Raw genomic sequence first — 24,282 nt, 5'->3', positions numbered from 1 at the left:
TGACAACGACCGGGACGAGCTTGTACAGAAACAGGCTGAATCTCCCCGGGACCCACTGGCAATTCTGCTTTGGAAACTGCAGATATCAGAGAGTTTCATGCCGAATGGGAGGGAAGCAGCTCTCTCTTGTTGGAAAGGGGTGGTGGGGTGTGTGTAAGGGATGGGCACCGGAGCAACCTTCTGATCTTTCTTTGTACGGCTGAAATAAGACATGAAGTGGCAATCCCAAAATAATTGAAGTTGAAAAGGAAGGAGGATGCTGCTGGTAAAGGAGCATATGTTCAAGTAAGAAGAGGTGCAAGCAACTATACTGTGTATTTTGAGAAATGTAAAACACAGGTCCTAATAGCTCTTTCTGTGTCAAACTAATTCAACGTAAAGCTGAGCTGCCAGCTCATCCAAATCTGTGAGCCAAGACCCTGCTAATGGCTTGAAAACACAGTGATTGCTCTCTGCAGTTCACAGTGCTTAGGAGTAGACACCGTACCTCTACAGACATAAACAGTAATGTCACAGAGCTTCTCATCACCAGCTTTTATACCACACCAGCCTGCTGCTTAGAAAAATCACACTTCTGTAAGCTGAAAGTATATTGTGTCCCCCTTCAGACAGATGCAGACACCGTCCGTTGTGATGTGGAGGTTGCACAGCTGCTGCCAAAATTTGCACAGCCCTTCTCCCAGGTCTGCCCTGTAGAAGGAACGGAGGTTGCTAAGTAGGAAAGCCCTAGTCTGTTAGATACGGCAGTTCAAAACACAGTAAATAGGGTAATGCTACATTCATAAATAAACGCAGTAGACTTCATCAAGTCAAAGTACTTTGAGCAGAACTAAAAATGTTTTTAAGCGAAGTATAGACTGCTCTTTCAGATAAAGTTATTTCCCACACTCCTACATGAAGCTATGACAACGCTGGCTGGAGACTTCTGCATTCCTGCTTTTCTTCTGAACCTTAATGGTGTAACTTTTTTACTGTTAAGGTAGTGAGATGACCTTGGAAGGATTTCTTTTACCATGACCTGCGCTAGCACTTTGACTCTCTGTCAGCAGCAAGCAATGAAAGCACATGACCGCGTGTCTCCACAGAGGAGAACGGCATTTGTCCTCTTCTTCAAAGCTCATGACGTACTGCATTGTGGGCTTTCGTTTTGGATCCATTTTCTGTCTTGTTGTGGCCATACTAGGAATTCAGTGGGAATCCCAAGACCTTGTTATAGTCCTCCAGTTTGCCTGCCAGCCTCTCTGGGATTGACAGGGTTCTGTTGCGTGCCAGGAAGGCCCCTGGCAGATGTCTGCCTGGAGCAATTGGTTTGTGGTGATGGAAATATGATGATGTCTGGTCCAGGCCCTGGGGAATCTGTGTAACCTGTAGATAGTCTTGGGGTGGCAAGTAGTTAAATTCATTTGTCACTGGGTGCAGGGAGACGCGCTTAGCGTGTGTTTGTGTGAACAAGTGCACTCAAGCGTGCACGTGTGATAGAGCGGTCAAACGTGGAGAGGAAGGTGTTGGTAGACCTGTCATCACAGTGGGTAAACAGGATGAGACCACCTCAGCTGTTTCCTCTCTGAGAGATGCCTAGACCATATTTCTGACTTATTTTGACTACTGCATATATGAATGCCTGTTTAGCTCTATAAGCAAGGCTGCTCTGCTTCATTTTAATGTATCCTTCCATTTTGCTTTCTGTAATAGAGGGCACTTTCCCTGGATCCCCTCTCACGCCATTGTGCTTATAAGATCTTCCTCTTTTCCCCATTCTGCTGCGAATTTGCTGTACAACGGTAGACTGAGCACAGGCATTAGAGTAGAGCAGATTAGTTCCAAAGCTGCTAAAGCCCCAGTCTCGGAGATCACGGCTCGTCTGTTGCTGCTGCTGCTGCTAACGCTGCTGCAGAAATAATGAGCTCACATAGGCTGGCAGAAACCCTGCATGCAGTCTGATTGCTTATTGCTGAAGTGCTCTCCAGGGAAAGATACGGATATTTAAAAAAAAAGGCTGTGAAGTCATAGATTTTTGGTTCACTACAGCAGAGAGGCCCCGTTGAAAGCTTTGAAGAAAGCAAGAGATCTTTGTATGTTCCCATTTGGGGCAGCGGTTTCTGGTGCAGAATTAGGTTGGGCTCATACTTCTGGGAGCTGTTGGCACTTCTGGTAGTTGTCAGATTTAATATATTGGTCCTAATATCGCCAAGTATGTCTGATGCGTGTTTTGATTGGCAGGCAGCTGTGATTTCTTACAGAACGGTGAACGTAGTTTAGCCAGAAATCCAGGTTTATGACATCCACTTTTCAGGAAGGACAACTGATCATTTGGTGAGGGTTTGGACAGTGTTAAGTAGTTACGCTGGAACCACAGACCTCACTCTGCCTTACTTTGTGAGATGAAAACTAAGGGGTAACTTGCTCACCAAGTGTAATAGTTATATGGGGAGCAAAAGGGCTCCAGCAGGCAATGTGTTAGAGCAGCAAATTGTTTGGCATTGAGGCTGGACAAATACAAAACCAGAAAACCTTTGTAAAATATTAATGGTGAGAAAAATTAATTGCTAAAGCAATTTACCTAAAGACTCTATTGGATCTATCATCACTGGACATTTCTCATTGAGGATAATGTGCCTGTCCGACAGGCAGATAGTAGCTCAAGCAAGAATTCGGTCAGGAAAGTCATACAGCTTTTTTGTTGCACAGGAAGAAAAGCTATGTGGTCACAATGGTCCCTTCTGCCATACGATCTATGGACTAGTAGTGCTGCTGTCCTGCAGGACCATTGTCCATTATCTCCAGCACAATAGCTGGAGCACATTGTCTTTTTTCTGATGCCATTAAGCTTATTAGAAGGTGTAGGGCGGACTGTGTAACAGCACTGAATTATGGAACCATTTCCATCCTGCGCAGACCAGGTTTTTATGGGGTATTTTCCTGCTTGATCTTTAGTACCATGTTGCTATTTGTCATGGTCTTTTCACTGGGGATAACACTAGGCTTCAGGAGCGTTGTGGCATCCCCCTGAGCCATGACAGCGACAGTAAGAATGAGCAGATGTTAGATGAATAACGGAGCTAGAAACTACAGACAGTTTTCTTTGAATGCTTTCAGTTGGACAGGAGAGCCAACTTCTTTTTTTTTCTTTTTCTCTTTCTCTTTCTCTTTCTCTTTCTCTTTCTCTTTCCCTTTCCCTTTCCCTTTCCCTTTCCCTTTCCCTTTCCCTTTCCCTTTCCCTTTCCCTTTCCCTTTCCCTTTCCCTTTCCCTTTCCCTTTCCCTTTCCCTTTCCCTTTCCCTTTCCCTTTCCCTTTCCCTTTCTTTCCCTTTCCCTTTCTTTCCCTTTCCCTTTCCCTTTCTTTCCCTTTCCCTTTCTCTTTCTTTCCCTTTCCCTTTCTCTTTCTTTCCCTTTCCCTTTCTCTTTCTTTCCCTTTCCCTTTCTCTTTCTTTCCCTTTCCCTTTCCCTTTCTCTCCTTCTTTTTCTTTTTCTCCTTTTTCGCCGCCTTTTTCACCTTTTTCTTTTTCGCCTTCGCCTTCTCTTTCTCTTTCTTTTTTTGTGGTCTTGGAGATCAATTCTGGGCAGGCAGAGGCGTGTTATCCTTTGATTCTGGAACATTTTTTACCATAGTTGTGGGCTTAAGAAATAGGTTGGGTAGACGCGGCTCTTAGTTATCAGGCCGCTCTGAACAATTCATCAGAGCCCTGTTGTTGCATGGAGAGCAACTTGCCTATCTCCACATCGCTTTGCACACCCCACTTCACTTTTCTGACGGCTGTGTTGTTTCTGCTGATAGAATAGCAGCTAGGATTCACAGATAGGTCGGGAAAATAACATCACAGCCGGAACAGATACCTGAGTCTGATTAGATGGGTTATAGGTTTCACAGGGCTTCCTGTTATGATGTGTTCAGATGTGACTCATTTTCCACAAGACGGTGGTGCAGGCTCCCATGAAAGTTCTCCTTGGAATACAGGATAAGTATTTTTGTGTAGGGACATGAATGCCCAGTGTCCTATTGCTGATGGTCAGCTTATACAGACACGTGCAACTGAAATGCAGGTTCCAGTAACAAGAGTTGAGTAAATGTTGTGAAAAAAGGGGCTGAGGTAAAGGCATTTGCTGAGAGCGCCTGTGCTGTCACATGGTGGGAAACACAAATTTGCCTCTTCGGGGCTACTACTGTGGAGATTCTTCGTGACAACTGTATGCATCTCATCCCTCCCTAGCAGATATGCTGTACTTTTGCTACCTTAGTGTGCCAGAGAGGATGCTAGCTGTTACAGTGCAACTGTCATGAAACAGTGCCCATGGAGAGGCATCTTTTACTGCTCAACATAGCTTACACATTCATAAACCTCATCTTCTCAGCACTGACAGCCATGAACAGCATGTTTGTGTCATCTGGGAGAGCACACAAGGACAAGCCTTGAACAGTGCTTCAGAGCCAGGCACTGCAATACCACGTCCTGTGGGCTGAGCCAGCCCTCTGGAAAAGCCCCAGTGTCCTGCCCCAGGTAGAGCCTGTGACACTAGGGTTGGTCTAAGCTTTGTATGTCGGCTCAACGTAAGATAACAGCAATGTATCCATGCTGGAAGGATGTGCTCCCGTGGCTGGGTAGCTTCCATGTGCTAGTACTAGCCTGCATTGGTATGTACTCTTGCATTATCCGCAGGGTGTCTGTGTGTTCACCCTGGCATGTTGCACGCTTGGAGGAGTTGCATTTGTGGACCAAGGTGTGATTCATCTGTGCGGCCCATTTTTTCCCTATATCCTTCACTGCTGCTGTATGTTCCCACCTAGATTTATTACCATATAACGGTAGGTTTGCACAGCAGAATCCCATTTATTGTTGAGCTGGGTGGTGTGTGAGTGCGCGCAGTGAAGTACCGTGCATGCGGCCCCCCAAAATGTTCCATTTTGTACTGGAACATGAGAATCCCATTAGGCTGCATATAAGGTTTCCCACCTTCCATCTGCTCAGTAAACTGCACCAGGCTCAGCTGTCTTGAACGTGTAAAGGTTAATGGTTGCCATTCTTTCTGCAACAGCTTCATCTGTGCTCTTTTACTTTCTAACTTGCATATTTTGCTGCCCATACATTTAGATACCTGATTATTTTATGGGCTCCCATAAAGACAAAGATGATAGGAAGCATTCTTCATCCTCTGGTAGCTTCTTTTGGAGAATGGTTACTTCAATGTGGTGCTTTATCTGCTGTAAAATAATGCAAGGTGGATTATTTCATATTGTTTCTCTCACAGTCCGTTGGTTTTGGTGGGTTTGCCTGGCTACAGTTCCTCATTCTATAATTATTCTTACTTGGATTAGGGAACTACATAATACTTAAATGGTTCTTACCTGAATTATGTTGTCGTTCCATTGATATCGCAGTTTTTGAGATGTGTTCAATGCACTGAAATTGGTTATCTTCTTTCAGTGTATGAAGTCTACTTGCAGTAAAGCAGGGTTAGTCCTTATTTAGATGAAGCTGTAAATATTTAATGAAAGTTCCAGTGGGAATAAGTTTGAGCGTGGCATTAGATAGCAAAGAAAAGAAAAAATAAAGGGAAATCAGATTTCTCAAAGAGGTTTTATAGCAGTAATATGCCATGTTTATAGCAGTAATATGCCATAGAAGTTAGACCACTCTGGAATCCTGTTTGCCTCATCATCACTACAGTTCTTTAGTTCTAGATAAAATACAGTACATGAGCAATCCTAGAAATAAAACAGCTGTAATGCGGGAGGACTTTTCTCTGAGGAGCAATATCACCTTTGGCTATGGCTGTTGACATAATTTTTTGTCCACTATGTCAGCCCATCTTGCAGTTACTGTGACCTCTGAATGTGTTCCCAGTTGTATTCCGAAGAACATAGTAGCATCTGTCACATTAGGTTGGGTGTCCTCAGTGGTAGAGAGTCAAGAGCATGTCTTCTTCTCTCCCAGTCTCCTTTGAAGTTTGCTGACAATATTAGTCTGCATTCATGTATGTTTTCATCAGATGTGTTTCTGAGTTGCTTCCATCTACCATGGCCAGTTTGAGCCATTTATATAAAAGAATACCTAAAATATAAAAAGAAATACATTAGGATATGTTTTCTTTCACTGTGTTGATGTCCACCTTCTGTTTGTATTGGCCGGGAACAGGGAGAAACAGATGTAATTCCAGTCCTTTTTCTCTGCAGCATATTATTTACTAATTTTTATAGGTTATTAGGTGTTCTGCTTTATAATGCAATACCTAAACACACACATGGAACTTGTGTTAATCCTCCATTGCTTCATGTCTGACTCTCAAACACAAACATTTCTTCTTTCTCAGATACACAATCAAAAGGAAAGAGTTAGCTCTGGAGCATCTGGGCACCGAGTGAATCAAAGCATATCATTACTCTATTTACCCCTTTACAGTTTTGTATTTGATCTTGCTCACTCTCAGTCAAGTCCAAAAAAAAAAAGGCACCTCTAGGTAAGGAGTGCGTTCTTACTACATAGTATTTAAAATCAGAAAGATTGTTTGCTGATCTCTCATGAGTGTATCTAAATATCACCAAAGTCTTTAGGTGCTGTGCTTTTTAAGTTTTTTGCCTCAAAAATCAGACTTGGCAACTCAGGTTTTATTTTCACTGTTTTATTTGTAAGCAGCTCCTTACCTAGTGCAGTAATATAACACATTGACAAGCTGAAGAAAGGGTATCAGAATGCCATTCTCCCTTTTAAATGTCTGCTTTGCTATTTAATTGGACAGATAAAGCAGGCAAAGGAAGACGGTGGATGCTGGTCTCTATTTCATTTGTACGGGAAGGTTGGATTGTTATAGTAGATCGTCTTTTACAGTCCATGCAGCGTATTTCCTATCTTCTCTTTAGCTACAGAAAACATCTCACGTAGACATTAACAAAACCATGTTTCTGTAAGATCTGCTAAAACCACTGCTAACATAAGTGTATGGCCTAGGGCTTTGCTACTTTATCATTAAGTAAATGCATTTGACAGGTTCTGTGCAATGATGCTCTTTCATCACTGCCCCTCAGCTTTGCATTACCAGCATTTCATTGTGTTACTGTGTTCATGAATGATAGGGATCCTTCTCAAATGCGACCAGTACAAGTGGGCCTGTGTTGTATTGCCTCAGGAGCAGCAGCCGTAACTGTTATTAGTAGCAGATTATTTTTTTTATTTTATTTTTTTAAGATCAGTTTATATGTACAAAATGGCTTTTAAATGGCTGTTTTAGTGGCATATGTATTCCATAAATGGGCTGAGCCAAAGGGAAGCACGGAACAATGTAAAGACTATAAAGGAGCTACAGGAAAGACCAAGGGAAAATAATTACTTTATGGTGAACTTTGCTTGAATGGTGTTTTATTCAGAAAAAGGATTGTAACCCTAGGGACTGTTGTCGAGTGCAGACACGAAATCTTTCACAGTGGAGAGTCAAGTGAAGCGTTCGCTTGGTGGGTAGAGGCAAATGGGGTAACCCATGGGATGCTGGCATTGCCACTTTGTTTGAGTGGGTTTGGGCTTGGTTTGAGATGTTTGCCATTACACGGTAAGGCAGAAATACACACCCCAGCTATTAAATTTTCTCCCGTATAATTTACCGTGACACCATCGTCAGGATCCCTTGGCACACGTGTTTTATCTTACAGTTTCCAACAGTGTTAGAGGCCAAACTGTGCCTTAAGCCTTCTTGACCTGAATCGTGCTGGCATCTGTGAAGGAGTGACAGTGTTGGCCTCCTCCCCTTGCTGGCGGGGGGGGACCCTGGCCGCCTCAGCTATCCTTGCTCTAGGAACTCTCCCGCTTTTTAAAGCGATGCTGCAAATCTCTCATGCTTCCCCAGCCCTTTTATGGGAGAGTTCTGTAAATCTTTACAGGCCATTTCTCCTTCCACGGAGCACGGGCCGCTCCGCATGAGGATTGCGTTGAGCTGCTTGCACACATCACGGCTTGCCCTGCGTAGGTTGGGATATGAGGCTAGATAGGAGGTTAGGATATGAGGCTGGAGGAAGGCAGGTTTCCTGCAGTCTTTTCCTTCCTTTTGTGCCTGCACAAGAAGAACTACAATCCTTCTCCTTTATATTCAATGTATATTTAGCCCTAGATCTCTGAAGCCTCTCCCTTTTAGCCTATAAACATAAGCAGACACCTTAGGGACTGATATTTGGCAGTTGCTTTCAAGTGTCTTTATGTCTGACCTAGAAAGTGGGGAGTGTTTTTCAGTGCGTGCCAGTTACAAAGTCAGAATGGTCCGTATTAATTAGAATCATCTGCAATCCTTTTAGCATGTGAGCCTGTGGCATCATTAAGGATTTTCATGCTTTCATTCCTAAAGGATGGATAGAGTTCAGTCCTCCAGATCTTTGATTATTTTTCTCATTAGCAAGCATCTCCATGCTATAAATTAAAGGAGAAGGAAAGATTGCCATTCCCAGGGTGGTTCATAAAATGCCTTGGAAACCTGAGCCCCAGCTGCATCCAGGAGAAAATAATATTAATGTATAAAGCCCCACTTAACCATTTAGGTTATCAGCCCAGCTGTAGTTACTTCTCTGTAGTTATTTCCAGGCATATCATGCATATATTTAGTCAGACAATCAGATGATTTTAGGGACTAAAACACTAATCCTCTTAAAACAAAACAACTTTCTTGCTAAGGCCAGCTCAGCTTAAACAGTTCTCTTGCACAGAATTTAATCTTGATTTAATTAAATTGTGTGAGATCACGTCCTATGTTAAACTGTCTAACATAGTTAAACTGGTACAGTTTGCGCATGTAGATGTTTTCTCATTCAGTAGCCTATAAAAAAAAACCCTCAGAAAATAGCCATTCACAATTTTATGCTTAATCTGGAAAAATAAAAGGAGGCTCTGAGTAGATATTTCAGTAATTCATTTTTTAGGAATTTTCTTCAAATCTGTAAAATAGGAATTGTTGCCACTGGAAAGATATTGGTAAGTCTCCAGATAATTCTTTTTCTTTTTTTTAAAGGAGTTTTGAAACAATCTAAGCATCCTGTATTCAATTTTTCATAAGCAGAGCACTTTGGTTTTCAATTTAAAACTGATTTTGATTCAGAAGTTTTAATTATGCTTATTTACTTGAATAATTCAGAAATCAGAATATAATTTCTGAACTGGACTATTAAAGGTCACATAATTGGGTCATGAAAACTTCTGACATTTTGACTATTGATGTGATAAATTTTTGATAACTCTCCATACAGTGAGCTCCTGTTTCAACCTAGTTGTAGCAAAAATCTCATCCCCTTCTGGAATGATTTTGCTGTTTCTAGCACAAAATAACTGTATAAAGGAAGGGAAACACCAACTCTTCTTCCAACTAGTAGTTACTGGATTTTAGGACCGAAACAAAAATGAAAATTTGCTGAAATCTTTCACCACCTTCTTCAGCTGAAGAATACCAGACCTAAAAATTGTATGTTCCAGCCTTCATGTTACCTCTTTGACTCCTGTGAAAGGCTATGGATTATCTTTCCTAGATTTGACTGATAAATGTAACTTTGTCTTTTATGTGATTGTCTCCAAAGCCCCTTGAAGTTTATGAGAAAACTTCCCTTATATGCATATCCATGGACTCTGGATCAAAGTGTCCTAATGTGAGCACTGGGATTCCTTTAAAGCATCTGCAGGAGCTGATAACATGTAAAACTTTTCCTACCAGGTTCTTTCTTTACATTTGTGATTATTTGAGTTCTGCTTTGTCACGTAGACTTACTCTTGGTATAAAAAACAACATGAAAATATTCTTTTTAAAAAGAATTTTGGGGGGTTTGCTGCAAGAACAAAACAACTTGTGTCTTCCCTTTCCTCAATGTGTTTTTTACTAATGCACTTTCAAAATGACCATTCGTACTATCCAGCACTTACGGTAAATCTGTGTCGGTTCATAGGCTCAGCAGAAGCTTCTATCTGTTTGACCTTCTGTCCTCGCAGATCCAGTCGGCAGCCCACAGTGACCCTCCCGGTAAACCAGCATAAATTTGCAGACTAAGATTTCTGTAGCTACAGCATATAAATTTTAAGAATGACATGGTTCATTACGTTGCCAGGGGACTATGTTCTGTAATGTAGACCTGAATGAAAGGACCAACTTGAAATATATCATCAAATAAGTTCAGCAGATTGGATGAATTTAACTGCTGATTTAATTAGTGGAATTCTGTGAAATAGGAATCAACGAGGTGTTGGTCCTGTGATATGTCCTTACAATTAAAGGCATGCCAGAATTAGTCATTCTGATTTAAATGTCAAGTGGATTTTGAAAATTATTAAATACATTCAGCAGCATAGCCTTGATTTAAAAAAAACTTTGAAATAGACATGTGTTTTAAATATTATTTGTCCCTGATTTTTCAAAAATATACCTTAAAAAAAAAAAAAAAAGGAAGAAGTATTTTAAACTCATGCCCTTCTGAGAAGGGCTGTTCTGGTTGCCAGGCAGCTGAAAGACAGTGCTCTGTGCTCAGGGAGGTCATAGTTGCGCTTTTTATAGGGGAAGACTGCAAGTCAGCCTGCTTGGAAGTGCAAATGCAAACGCAAGAATCTGGCTGTGCTCCAGCAGTGGTGCCAAACTCCTTGCTTGCTGAATGTATGCCGGCATTTTATTTTTGTGATTAGCAGCCCAGCTCCGAACACAAGAACGCGCGGTGAAGTTGGAGCATCCTGCTCTACAACTATAAGTGAGCGTCTTGTTGAGAGGCACAAATCCTCCCAAACTACTGATAGCCATCTTGCTAATAATGTGCTTTGGAAAACAAGTAGCACAAGGAAGGTATTTTTCTTTTTGCCAATCCTGTCAGAGCGGAACAGATCTGCAAAACAGAGCACAGATGGCAGCAGAATAGTGGCTTAAATGCAAAGCATCAATTGAGGCAAGTGGTACTTTCCCAACTCTGAGTAGGAGCTTTGAATCTTCTTTTTCTTGATGTATTTTGTTTTGGAGACACACTTTAAATGTACAACAAATATTAGAAAGTGAAAATTATAGTGGAGAAAATTAGGATTATAAAAATCTAGAATGAGAAGAATAAACCGAAACAGCTTATCTATACACATAAATATTTTTAAACATCCGCAGTTATTTCTCACCAACAGTGTCGTAATTCAGATTTTCTAACCAATCAACAGTAAAGTAGGACCTTTGGAGAAACTACAACAAAGTAGGTAGAATTCTTTAAACTTTTATAGCTAAGTAATTATGCAACCTTAAATCCATTCTGGCAATATCCAGGCCTTCAAAAAAAAAAAGTCTAGATACATGATATATTACATATTGAACTTGCAAATAATACTGGATTGTCATTTGATGGCAGTATTTGGTATCGTATTGAAAAAAGGCATTTAAACACATCTTAAGCATTGTATTCTACTGGTGATTTTAAAATAGGTCTCTTATCTCACAATTGTTGCATCCAGAATATTTAAGAATATATGAGTTGGGTGGAACCTGTTTTTTCGGTATATCATCCACGTGTGGGTGCTCAATTCTTAATATAAGCAATTCTGAATCTTTTGGAAATTGTAATCCAGGCCTGCATTTTAAGCCCAGGGCTTCTCTTTGCATCAAAGTGAAAAACAAGAATCCTATTATTCTTTGCAATTTGGGGCTTTTTGGTTCACTCTTTTTCCCCCTAATTCACTCCTTTTGCTAGTTGCATTGAAGTTAGAATAAAAGAAATCAAGAGGCGGAGTGAACCTTGCAGGCTCTCAAGTAGCTCTCCTGTCAATGCAGATAGCCCCTTGGCTCCTCATCGGGCGCTAGCTGGGAGATGAGAGGGGGAGCACAGAATCACACAACCAAGAGTGGCTGAGGTGGGAAGGCACCTCTGGAGATCATCTGGTCGCTCAGAGCAGAGTCACCTAGAGCTGGTTGCTCAGCCTGTGCCCAGTTGGGTTTTGAGTCTCTGGAAGGATGGAGACTCCACAGACTCCCTGGCCAACCTGTTCCAGTGTGTGACTACCCTCACAGTAAAGAATTTTTTCCTTATATTCAAGTGGAATTTCCTTTTCTCAGTTTGTATCTGTTGCCTCTTATCCTGTCACTGGGCGCCACCAAGAAAAGCCTGGCTCTATCTTCTTTACTCACCCTCCCATGTCACCCACTCAAGTTAGCTGGGCTATCCTCCCTAGATTCATTGTGGACAGCCACCTCTAAAACCTCCTCACAGTTGGAGTCTAAGTTGGGGGCTTGGAATTGCTGCATGGAGCAATCTCCTGTCTTTCTGTACAAATGCAGAGAGCCCATGGTGACACATTTGATTGCTGGAGCCCTTCATTTAGGTGCCTGAAGATAGTATAAATACTCACTGTAATGTCAAGACGCCCTACTACCCCAGATGGGGAAAGTGAGACTAGTCACATTCATGTCGTTGTAGAAGCATTACTGTGGTAAGCAGCGGTACTTTGAGACTTCGTATGCTTTGGGTGACTCCCTATGCTGTGGGTGAGTCCCTCCTTCATTTCTAGTCTCTCTTAGTCTCTCTGTTTCAGTTTAGTAACAATCTATGCTCTGCTTAATGGGATTGGCCTTTGATCTCCGGAAACCTCAGCGCAGTTTAATCTGTGGCGTCACGGCACGCTCCTCCACTGTATTTTAGGGTTAGGAGGACATAGCTATTTCCCACCCAAAGGGTCATTTTAGGACATTGCTGTTGCTGCAAGGGAAGATGCTGGGTTTGGGACCCGTCAGGTCTAATGCTGTTTCATTAGGGACACATATGGATATCTCAGTTCAGCAGATACCTCGGGACTCAGTATGCTGTCAGTGCGGGTTTCTCCTGGTCTGGAAAGCACAAGAGCTCTTGGTGACAGGAGATGCCAGAATATGGTGTTTCCTTTCCTCCAGTTCTGCTTGAAGGTGTGATTTGCAATGCTCCAAAGAGATTTCTACCCTGCAAGAGGCCCCGTGGGAAATCAGGATTTGCTGTTATTTCTCTGAGTAGCCTTTTTCAAAAGCATGGATTTTCAGACCTAGTTGCTTTTGACCTGGGAAGGGAGGGTGGGGGGAGAAAAGAAGTCATGCAGAACACATGTTCTGCAGCATCAGCAACAGATGAGGGAGGATTTGATTTTAGCTTCAGGGAAGCAGAGTCAGAACTAAGCTGCCAGCATGTTGCACACTGGTTCAGTGAAAAGTGCTGGATTGGGGCACTTACCAGAGCCAAGTCATACTGCAATCTGACCATGATTCCAGATATTAAATATCATTTTATGATGGTGATTTAATAAGTATATGTATTGGCACTGATGCTTTATACGTTTCACTGAGGCCAGAACCAAAGTTGCTTACATCAGCTGAGAAGTTCTCATGGATTCCAGACGGTTTTAGATGACAGACTCCATGCTTCATTAATGCATTCTGAGGTTGGGAACTTTCCAAAAGAGTTTAAATATTTTATTTTTAGTTTATTTATTTTAGTCTTTTCCACATTTTTAATCTACATAATTGACATTATGCAATCAGAATAAAATCTTCTAGAGGTAAGGTCCCACAGGGCATTGTAACAGATGGCAGAGTGCCTGGTTTTCCATGGTAATAATAGTGCAGAAAAGGGAATGCTTCTGTTCAAATTCCTTTCACCTCCCACCTTAAATTTTGCAATGGTCTCTGTCCTTTTAAAACTGTGCTCTGAATATCTCCCTAATGCTTTGGACATGAATTCAGAATAGAAAAATGTAACAAATTGCTTTACCATCCAATCCTTTAATAAATGTGTGACATCTGGGTCTTTCCTCCAGTTGGTTTCTTTCTGCAGGTTATTCCTCTAGTGACTGGGGAAAAAGAAGATCCATTCTATCAAAATTATCTGGTACTTTTTCAGTACCAAGAGCTGAAACAGCACCAGCATTAATACTGTCCTGAATTCGAGAAAAAAATAGATTATTGAGATTGTAATACAGAGCAAATAGAGAGTACTAAAATATGCCTATCTACAGAAAAAGAGTGAAAGCACAGCAGTGCTTTCGGAGTTCGGAGCGAGGTAATGACACTTGTACCTTGTCTTCTCAGTGCAAGATCTAAAAGCCCTCAGCCCCTTCATGCTGCTTTAGAACAATCTGTTATTTGATAATAGTCACAGCTTTTTATCCTACAATCAGCCAAGGGTGCACCAACCGCGTAAAAGGAAGATTGATAGCAGGGATATTGTTTGTCACTATGTGGGAGACGGATATAGCAACCAGCTTTGAAACCATGTTGGGTAGTTCTCATTAAAATCGTGTCTGTGCTGTCTGGGCGGTGGGAATGGCCTGATCTGGCTTAGTCCTGATGGTGCTGCTCATGCTTGGTGAGTTTCCAGGGAGCCTTGCCATGCCATCCGCACTCGCAGAGGGAGGCTCAGCTCAGATGGTTTGCAGGAGACTTGTGGAAGGACTGGAATGTGCAAGGGAGCACTACTTTTCCCTACTAGGTCTAATGCCCCAGTCTCTTTTCCCAAGGTAAAATATTTTATATCTCATCTACACAGACCTCTGACAAAATCCACTGAATCCGTTTAAGGGGGACTTTCACCAATTTGTGCTCTCTGAAATGGTCCGGCGTGGGAGCCTGAGCACTGATCTACCCGTCAAGCAGTTCTCCTGGGCCACGCACTTGTCTTTGGGCTCTCTACTGTTACTCCCTCTGCCCCCGTCTTTGTGTGCCTGGAAGTCCCAAAGATAATTTCAGTTTTCTTTTATGAAGAAGAAAGAAAAAAGAAGAACGAACAGCACCTAATGCTTTTCTTCATGAAGAAATCTCTGGAGAAAGAACTCGTGCACTAGATTTGAAGAAGATTGGCACCGCTTTTTCACTGAGATCCGGTGGCATTTCACAGTCACCGCTGAGACCTGTCCACAGGAGAACAAGCATAATTGTGATGCTTATCCAAATAATCAAGGAATGTCATATGCCATGTCTGCTCATCACAAACAGATTAGCTTTCGTTTCCTAGTCTGGATGACAGCACAGGCTATTCAACATAATTTTTGGGTTGCTAATCCTAAAAGAATCTATTTATTTATTTTTCGATGTTATTGCCATGGAAACTAGTTAAATTGCAGGTCCAGATTACATCTTTACTGTTCACTCACTTTCATGTTGATCTGTGGACATTCTTCAGGTGCCAGGAAGAGGCAAAGGACAAATCAGTATTGTTCCTTGAAACATCTAGTCACTCCCTGTGCTCTCCAGCCTCCACTATGTGAGTGTAGCCACTTGCATTCTGTCTCTCCTAGGGCGAGAGACTTGTAACCTGAAGATCTCTACCTGCAGCCTTGTTTTCTGCAATAACATTGCTCAGCCAAGCTTGAGAGGACTACACAGCAGATTGCTTCCTTATCTCTTTTTGAAACCTTTGCAAGTGGTAACACAATGATACAGAGAGAACAATTACCATTTGGAGCACAAATCTAGGAAATGTTTTGAAGATGCACTAAAACTGTTGAAAACAGGTGTAATCAGGAGTCAAGAATTGCTATTAAAAATGCAATGTCAAGAATGGTGAAGTCTCTGTGTCAGAATCCAAATAATGAAATACTTAAGGGAAGGACATGTCTTCCCTATATGTATGGCCTGCATGTGATAAATGATGGCCCAAACTATAGGTTGCTATTCTCATATTTTGGGGATTTGAGTACTCTATTGAGTGTGTGAGATCTCTGAATTTATTTTGTTTAGGCATTCAGCGGAGTATGAGGTAAATGTGCCCTCTCTTGTAACTTGGTCTGGATTCTTAGAGGTAGAATGTAGGGTCTTTACCTCTTTAGAGACCTGTTGCAAGCTCTTGTTTTAATCAGATGATAGTGGAGCTCTTGCTGATGGAACAGTTTTTATCCCTTGGGAAATTTTGTAGGTTTGAGAGTGGATGGGAGGGGCCAAAAAACTGAAATTACTTATCTATTTTTTTCTTGTAAGTGTTTGGTAAACCTGGATATGTATGTATAAGTAGCCCTTAGGCAGCTGTAAGATTAGAAACTTGCATTTTTGTAGTAAGTCCTAATATATGCTACTCACCTTGGTGACATGATGAGTCATTTTTACAGATAGCATTTTTAATGGAGTATCTATAATGCATTAGTCACTGATGCCTTTGCTTTGCATCAGGCATTCAGATCCTTGTGTCCACTTTCCTTTCCACTGCACTTGAGCTACAGTCAAGTTACAAGGAAAAAAATCTGTTCTTTATTACTGTATCATTTTTTCTCTGAGCCTTTTGTAATACAGTTTCATTTTGGAGAGGTCTTTCTGTATCGCTGTAAAGTCTTTCATGCCAATACACATCACTATGGATCATAAGAAGTTGAGGGTAACAAGTGCCCTTACGTTGCATGGCAAAGCACCTTTGCGTTACAGTTCTTCGTTCTTTTTGTACATACAGGGTGTTGAGATTGATTCTCGTTCACTCTGACATGACAGAGTGCAGCACATGCCCTTGTCTGTCTCTCCAGAGAGTGAGTTATCATTGGTAATAGAATGGGTGAGTTTGCTAAGTACAGGAGGTAGCATAATTATATGGCTTGTAGAGATCTATTTCTAACCTAATTCGGTAACTTGTTAGTTTATACGAGTGATTCATTGGCAGAGGTTGCCATTGTTGCAGAAAGACTTGTGTAAACTGAGCATGGCTGGTTATATGGCTGGTTTTGGCTGAACCTGGTAATATTATGTTCTCTGTATCCTCAAAATTTGTATTCAGAAGAAATGAGGGGAGTTTTTAATTTTGAGGACTGTCATTATCCGGTGTGTCTGCATGACTTGCTTGCTCTAGTGAAGGAGTGTTCTCCTTTGCTTTAGCCTCTGCTAATGAGAGCAATGCATAACGTGGTGTTCATGCTACAGGAAAAGCTGCTCAGGAGCCAAACTTGTATTCCTGATTCTGTCATGGTTTCTGGCAGTTCTGTTGCATGTGAGATGTGGCTTCCCAAGGGAAGAAAAATCAAGTAAAATCAAGAGCCAGAGAATGAGTGGGCACTTTTGAAAATGTTGTCCTCAATATGTCAAGTTTTGTATTTCTAAATTAGGGGACTGTAAGTATTTCTCAGGACTCTAGAAAGGCTCTACGAGTGTTTGCAAAGTGTTTCAGAGATGGTAGTATAGCAAGTTGCACTGCAATGCAAAGAACAACGTCTTCAGACCACACCGGTGGAGCGTTCGTACATTTGGTGACAGTCCCATATGACAGTAGTCTATTAAGACACTGTCACAGATCTGATTTACCTAGATGTGTCGTTCCCCTCTTCCCCAGAAATTTTATCTGGACGAAAAGAAGAATTTGTGTATTTGTCCCAGATGCTCCTAAAATGCCTCAGAGCTGGTGTCAGTGTGCCATTTGTCGGCATACACACTGTGTGATGTTTGCGCCCAGAACACTGTTTTACAGGATGGCTTTCCCTCAGTCTCAGGAGCATGAGAAGGGCCAGACTCTTCAGTGGAGTTCATGGCAAGTGCTCAGTCCGCCTTATAATGAAAACACGATTACAGTAAATTGTGCCTACAGATTTTACAGATTATTGTGAGTGCATCAACCACAGTTAAAGAGCTAGAAATCATTCAGAAAAGGAAAAAAAAAATTTCATTAACCAATATCTGAAAGGAAACCCAGCTTCTTCCCTTTGTTTACCAATAATACGTAATTTAGTAAGTTGCCTGCCTGTCACAGTTTGACATACAAACCTTGTTTGACATGCTGTGGCTGTCCCTTGCACTTGGAGGTTGAGTGTACTACATAGAGCATGTAACTAATGAGATGGGGCTTTGTTCATCCTTTCAGTTAATTCTGTGTGTTCTTTTTTCCCCCCCCGTTTGTGCTGCACGGCTGATTACCACCCTAGGACCTTGCAATGGGACACAGACCCCTCAGTGCTGCAGCTCCAGTCTGACTCTGAACTTGGGTATATGTCAGCTCTTTTTGTTATTCGTTTATCATTTATTTGCAAATATTCTGTTGAAAATGCTTCCCAGTTGAGCTGGTTTTATGTGATTTTCATTTGCTTTGTTGACTTAGAAAGACTGTAATTTAAGTTTCCTTTTTTCAGTTTCATAAATAAGAAGCTTCAGCAAAGCCATCTTTGTGGAAAAAACCCAACTATTTAAAGAAACTCGTGAAAAGATAAGCTGCTATTTCTGTTGCCTGAAACACAATACAAATAACTATTTCATTACAGATGAAATGTTATTATTGTGGCACTTTAATGTGCATGTACAGTTACATTGGTCTTGTTTGTACCTGTTGATTCAGACTTTTCTCTCTGAATCATTTGCAAGGTACTTTTTCCCCTCTTTCCTTTCTGCCATAGTTATGCTGTTTCCACATGCAGTAACAATTTCCCCTTTTTCCTTAGGTCCTGCATATGTCCTTATAACTCTGCACTTAAATATGATCACAGTCCAAGAGTAATTGCCATCTTAGTTGAGTTCAGGCCAGTCAAGCATTTTTTAAATTGTACTAGATCTAAACTTAATATCTTCTAGTTTGGGATGGAACTTCTCTACTCTGAGCATCTGAAAAAATTAGCTAATTTAAATAATTTAGAAATGCCTACCTGCAGTACCTGCAGAGATATTCAGGATAAACTGTTTCTCTAAAAAGGATAGGTAGCAGTCCCTCTTCAGAATCTGAGTCATAGGCAAAACCAAATCTCTGTGTTGAAGAAATTTTTTTACCTATGAATTTAGGGACTTGTCTGTCTGAGTCTCCAGGCAAGTGTCTTATGCCTTTACTAGTTAATGTAAAATTCATTCACCATTCTGTAAGAAAAACAACAATTTCCCTTTAACTACTGATTGACATTGCTCCCAGCTGCAGTTAGGGATGTTAGGGCTATTCACCAGGAAAGATCAGAAGGAGTGGAAAGTATCCAGATAGCTTTCTAAACAGGGTTTCTCCACATCCAGAACGGCTAAGAACGTTTGTAATTTCTACCTGAGTGTGACTACAGGTGGATCCAACTTCTATGACTTTACCTGTCTATAGCAAAAAGGTAGAGTTTTTTGAGATATTTTAATATACAGAAACCTTTTAGAAATCTCAACTGTTCTTTGCCAGAAGTTTGGATTAGAAGATGAGCACTCCCAGGAGCAAGGTTCCTCAAATGGCTGTGCAAGGCAAGTTCCTTTATTTGACTCACAAAAAGATAACCCTGTGCATAGCCACAAGACTTCAATCTTTTGTGAGTGGTCCGTGCAAAGACAGAAAAGAAGCATACCAAAGAGTAAATCCACAGGTATACTCTGTAATGGCAGTCCTGCCCCTTTTGAAAGAAAACTGTCTTCAAAACCAAGGCAGAGTTAGAGACGGGAACAGACTTTCTTCGGGTGTCACGAGACTAGATTAAAATAAGTACCAAAGCAAAAGAAATCCCACACTCAGCAATTAAATGATGCGTGTACAAAACACTTCTAGCAGATACATCTTTCTTCTGATACCTACAGACAGAGGAATCAATTTTAATATATGGACTTTAGTTACTGTCCTCCTACTGAGGAGGACATAGGCAGTTTTGAAAGGAATCCTTCAAAGCTTATGTGCTATCTAAGATGAATATTCAGCAAACTGTAAACGATAAGAATTACGAGCACCTCGGATGAAAAATGGGGATGGGAAAGCAATAGGCACTTTAGTGCTGCCCTAAAAAGAACTAGAGACTAGAACATTACAGTCCATATTTGGTAGAGTCCAGATACTGAAAGGATGCTTCAGTTGTCTCAAAGTGCTTGGGACCAAAGGCTAGGCCAAATTTTAGTTACACAAGAATCATTACAGATTGCTTAACAGGGGCAAAAAAGAACTGAGAGCCCACGTTCCTTCAGGTGAAGAAAGACTTCCCTGTCTTCACCACTTCTTGCAGGATATGGATGACGCTAGATATTTGTACAAGCACCAGTAATTCCTGAATTAGAAATGTTTTAAGTGAAAAATTCCACAGACTCTCTCAGCACAGTGCTCTGAGATGAAGCTCACTTCTTGGTTAGCAGTCCTCAAAGAGGTTAACCCAACTAGTGGTTAAATCCATTAGGATCAATGTTCCCCATCCTCGGGCAGTTGAGAAGATATGGAGTGACCTCATGTGAAATTAGAATTAGGTGAGGTTCTAATTAGGCCCAGATTAGATAATTAATTAGAGATTATACTTAACCAAGGCCACTGTCAAGAAGCTCTTTCAATGCAGAAGACTTAAGAATCTTGGTAAATGGAATCAGTAGCCTGGGGCAGCAGGGGACTGGTTACATAGGAAAGTCTAACTGACCAAGTAGGCAACACAAGTTGCATATCTGGTGCTGAAGGAGGAAAAAGCACGTGAGATTTTGTTGGGGTAAGATATTTATTAAAGCTTGAATTCACACAAACCCTCAGTTAAAGCAGCTACAAAATTGGAACGTTTCTAAAGCTTTTGTTAGCTGAAGTATATCACAAGCTGTAGAAGTTTTTCTGTAGGATTTTCAGACAGTTGTAGCTTTTGCTCATATTGGCAAAGTCACAGATGGTTGTAAGGAGGGAGACTTGTTAATTTTTCCTCTGAAAAGAAGAAAGAGCTGTAACAACTATTTCTGCTCTAGTGGTTTGTTACGTGATACAGCCGATTCGTACCGATTACCTGCTGAATATAGTTGCATTCAGCTTAATAACAACTCAGCCAGTAAGACAGATCGGAAAAATATATAGCTGACATAGCATTAACCAGCTGAAGAGTTCAGTAGGTGTCATCCAGTGATGACAATTTCCTTTTGAGACTCCCATTTCCTTTCAGACATCAATCTTAATTGAATACCCAAACCAGTGTAAATGAATTAGATCAAAAGCCCTTTGACCTCTGTTCTTCTAACAATCTGGAAAATGGAGAGGATATGGATAATGTATGAATCTTCTGCTTTTCCAAATTGCTGTCTCTAATGACATGTCAGTTAAGAAACATTGTGTCCGTTAATTTATTTCCCATAAACCTATAAGCGTGCTTGCATTAGATGTTGATCTAGGCAACTGGACTTATTTAGTTGATTTGTTTATTATGTGCATATTCTTTTCTCTGCTGAAAGTTGGCATTTTACCAGTAAAACACTTGCAAGTAACCATTTATTTGTTCCCTCCCTATACAGTCAAATAATATTCAGGAAATAAATTGATTTCCCCCCCTCAGTGTTGAGTGATCTGTGCATGACTAAAAGTGTTCATGACCATGTTCAGCTGTCTCTCTTTTTTTTGCCTTACTCACTTACAGTTAGTTGGCTTTACTGATTTATTTCGTGTAAGGGAAGTAGTAGAAAAAGAAGGCTGTACTTGCCCTGTTCCAGCTGTGTCTCAGAGCTCCCCTCCAACCCTTGCATTAGGACTCTACTGATCATAGACCTACATCAATTCCACTACTAATGACTCCTGTGAAAGGCAGAATCTCCTTCTTTATGGAAATTACCCACCTTGCCAGTTAAAGGCTCTATTATGGGTCTGAGGTGAACATCTAATCCAGTCTGGTTTATACCCACTGTTCCCTTTCCACTATTGTGTGTGTCAGGCTGAGGATTTTTTTGAGCAGGCAGAACATTGTAGTAATGACAGTATGAGAGAATTTTGTTGCACCTTAGGAGGGGCACAGGCAGGTCATTTCTCTTTCCCATTTACAGTCCCTCTCAGCAGCATGATCTAGAGGTTCAGTAACTGTACTTTATTATGGCAAATGGTTCCCAGGTTAATTTTCCTCACTGCAATTAGGTACTTCTCATGCATAGTGTATTGTGTTTCATCTTAGCAAACAATGAAGTATTTTTTTTTTATCCTGTTCATAAAAGCAAACACTCTTGTTCTTGCTGCTGATTTACATTTAGCATGACTAACCTTTTGATGTCATGTATTCCATCTTAGACGCAGACTGCACAAACTAGGGGTATCAAAGATTACCCAGGTTGATTTCTTACCTCGGGAGGTGGTTTCATACTCCAAGGAGACACAGACACCTCTTGCCACGCATCAATCTGAAGGTAAGATTTTTTTTTTTTTTCAAAAACATTTTCATAGAAAATAAGTATTTGAGTAAGAGTTAAAGAACGTAAGAAAAATAATAGTAAGTCATAATATAGCTACTTATCGCATATTTTCTGCAAGCCAGGTATTGTTTATGTGATTAATGGCTGTTCTGGTGAGAATAATTATAATAATGACTTTAAATTCAGGTGGAACCAAACTACTTCTGCCTTACAATGGATTCTGCTTAGATAACAGTATAATAAGAACATATTTTCAAATAAATCATTATGAATATAATTAAAATAGTGCTTTATTCCATTTATAGCCATTTTTATGGCTTTCTCTCAAAGAAGTTATTCATTCTGTGCTTTGTAAAGAGGCAGTGACGGAAAGGTGCCCTCAGACACTTGGTCAGTGTAATTTTGTCCCCCTCCAGTAGGCGAATCTTAGGGGAAGTTACAGTTTAGCTCCATGTGCTGAAAAAGGCTTACATGCTTTGATGTGGACAGTCCTGCTTTCTCGGGGCTGACAGATATGTTCTCTGCACGTATGGAGCTGGTTTTTAGCTGTTTGGTTTTCCTGTTGATAAGTAAAAACATGGAGTAGTTAGTAGGGGAGTGCTGATCTATCTGTTCCTTAGACTACACACTTGCCAGTGTTGTACTGCAGCACACTGATTGCAGGTCAGCTGAAGACATTTAAACTGAACGTAAAACTGTACATTAGCCTGATGTAACTTACACACTACTACAAAGCAGGTAGAAGAAAAACTGAAGACAGTCTTGACTGTAATTTTTGCTGTTAACAGTCAAGGATCGAGAAAAGTTCAACAACTGGGTGCTTTCCTGCAGCAGATAGTATAGAACTTCATCAGGGTCCACAGAGAAAAAGAAGATTCAAGTAGGTTGCAAAAGGCGCGCGAGTACATCTGTCTAAATATAAGTTACTGCCAGGGAAGATACAGTGATAAACATAGACAGCTTTTTTTCTGCAACTGGGTTACCAGGTCTGCCTGTAAGGAACCAGAAATGAAGACTGCTGAGCTAGATACTCAGATTCTACTTTCCCGGACCACAAGTTTACCCTAGTCATCTTTTGTCTGAAATAGTGCCTTCTAGCATAGACAATTCTATTGCTTGGATGCTGCTTCTTGAGCAACATGTCCTGACAGCTTTGCCTTCGCAGAGCGAGAGGCTTCCTCAGAGGCCTCCCTAGTTCAATCCAGCTCATCTCTGCTCATCTCTCTGAGGGCTGCTGAAGCCTTGAGAAGATGGGGTTTGCCCCTGAGGCCTGGCCTTGCCTTCCTGGCTGGAGACCAGTAGGTGTTCAGCCCTGGGGCATTATCATGGCGTCATTGTTCAATCAGATGGAGAGGATGCCCTTCCTCCCTGACACAGGGCCTTTATCCAGTGCAAGAGCCTATGGATATGGTGGGTTGAAGACATGGCTTTGATGTGTTTACCTCTCTCAGGCCTGCAACTCCAGCACTCATTAGCTGACATGCCTTTCTGAGCAGGCCAACCTCTCTTGACGAAGCAACTTCTTCCAATAAGCTCTTGCTTTTTTCCAAGGACTTCTTCTACTATTATGAAATCCTTTTCTTGGATAGGCAAGAGGACAACCTTCTACCCTTCAAGGAAAAAAACTCAACAGTGTGCTGCTGTGGAGCCTGTCTGGCAGTCAGGACAGCAAGCACAGACGGCGATGTGGCTTGTCTTTGTTCTCTCAACACAGAGGAAGCTCTTGTTCCTCACTTGTATGAAAGAAGATAAATGCAAATGTTAAAAGTGATGGACTCTAAACTGCCTTAAGCTGCCAAGGCCAAACCTGTGATGAGAAAGGTTAAATGATGATAAATGGTGTTGGTGACTGGATTTATTATCTTTCGTATTCTCAGGGTCATCATAGTCAAGGAAAAAGCAACAACAAAAGTGAAGTTTTAGTATTTAAGCACAGATAAATTAACAACCGATCACTTCCCTCAGATGCACGGGGGAGAGAAAATTTAACTTGTATTTCCTTCTCAATCTGCTGCTAGGGAATTCTCTGCAAATAACTTGGACATTAATATGGCCCTGCATCAGTAAAGGAGATTCAGGAAAGTTTGGTTATTCTGTTGAAATCGTATGTAATTGGAAACTCTCTAGGGGGTAAATAAGCTCTGTGATTTTGGTCTCCCAGGTCTGATGGAAATAACTTCTCTGGTTTTCAGTCTCCCAAGCCTTTTTATGAATGCTGAGCCCTTCATACTGTCACCCAAAACATGAACAGCAAACAGAGGGGAATTCCTTGGGAGAGCAGTTTTGAGAAGTTGCTATTCTGTTTCTATGCATTCATGTG

General features: G+C 41.2%; 1 protein-coding gene across 6 annotated transcripts in view; it reads left to right on the top strand.

Moving 5' to 3' along the window:
• Positions 1-24,282, top strand: part of DYNC1I1 (dynein cytoplasmic 1 intermediate chain 1) — a 196,223-nt gene that overhangs the window by 23,406 nt on the left and 148,535 nt on the right. For 5 of the 6 annotated variants that reach the window (XM_054192741.1, XM_054192742.1, XM_054192740.1 and 2 more), the window contains exons 5-6: positions 17,819-17,878; positions 21,841-21,956. In XM_054192741.1, coding sequence (XP_054048716.1) covers positions 17,819-17,878; positions 21,841-21,956 — 176 coding nt within the window. The remainder of the gene's footprint in view (positions 1-17,818; positions 17,879-21,840; positions 21,957-24,282) is intronic. The other variant, XM_054192744.1, reaches the window with a different exon arrangement.

Source organism: Rissa tridactyla, chromosome 2, assembly GCF_028500815.1.
Source record: "Rissa tridactyla isolate bRisTri1 chromosome 2, bRisTri1.patW.cur.20221130, whole genome shotgun sequence".
NCBI lineage: Eukaryota > Metazoa > Chordata > Aves > Charadriiformes > Laridae > Rissa > Rissa tridactyla.
This window is presented reverse-complemented; position numbering and strand designations above follow the sequence as displayed.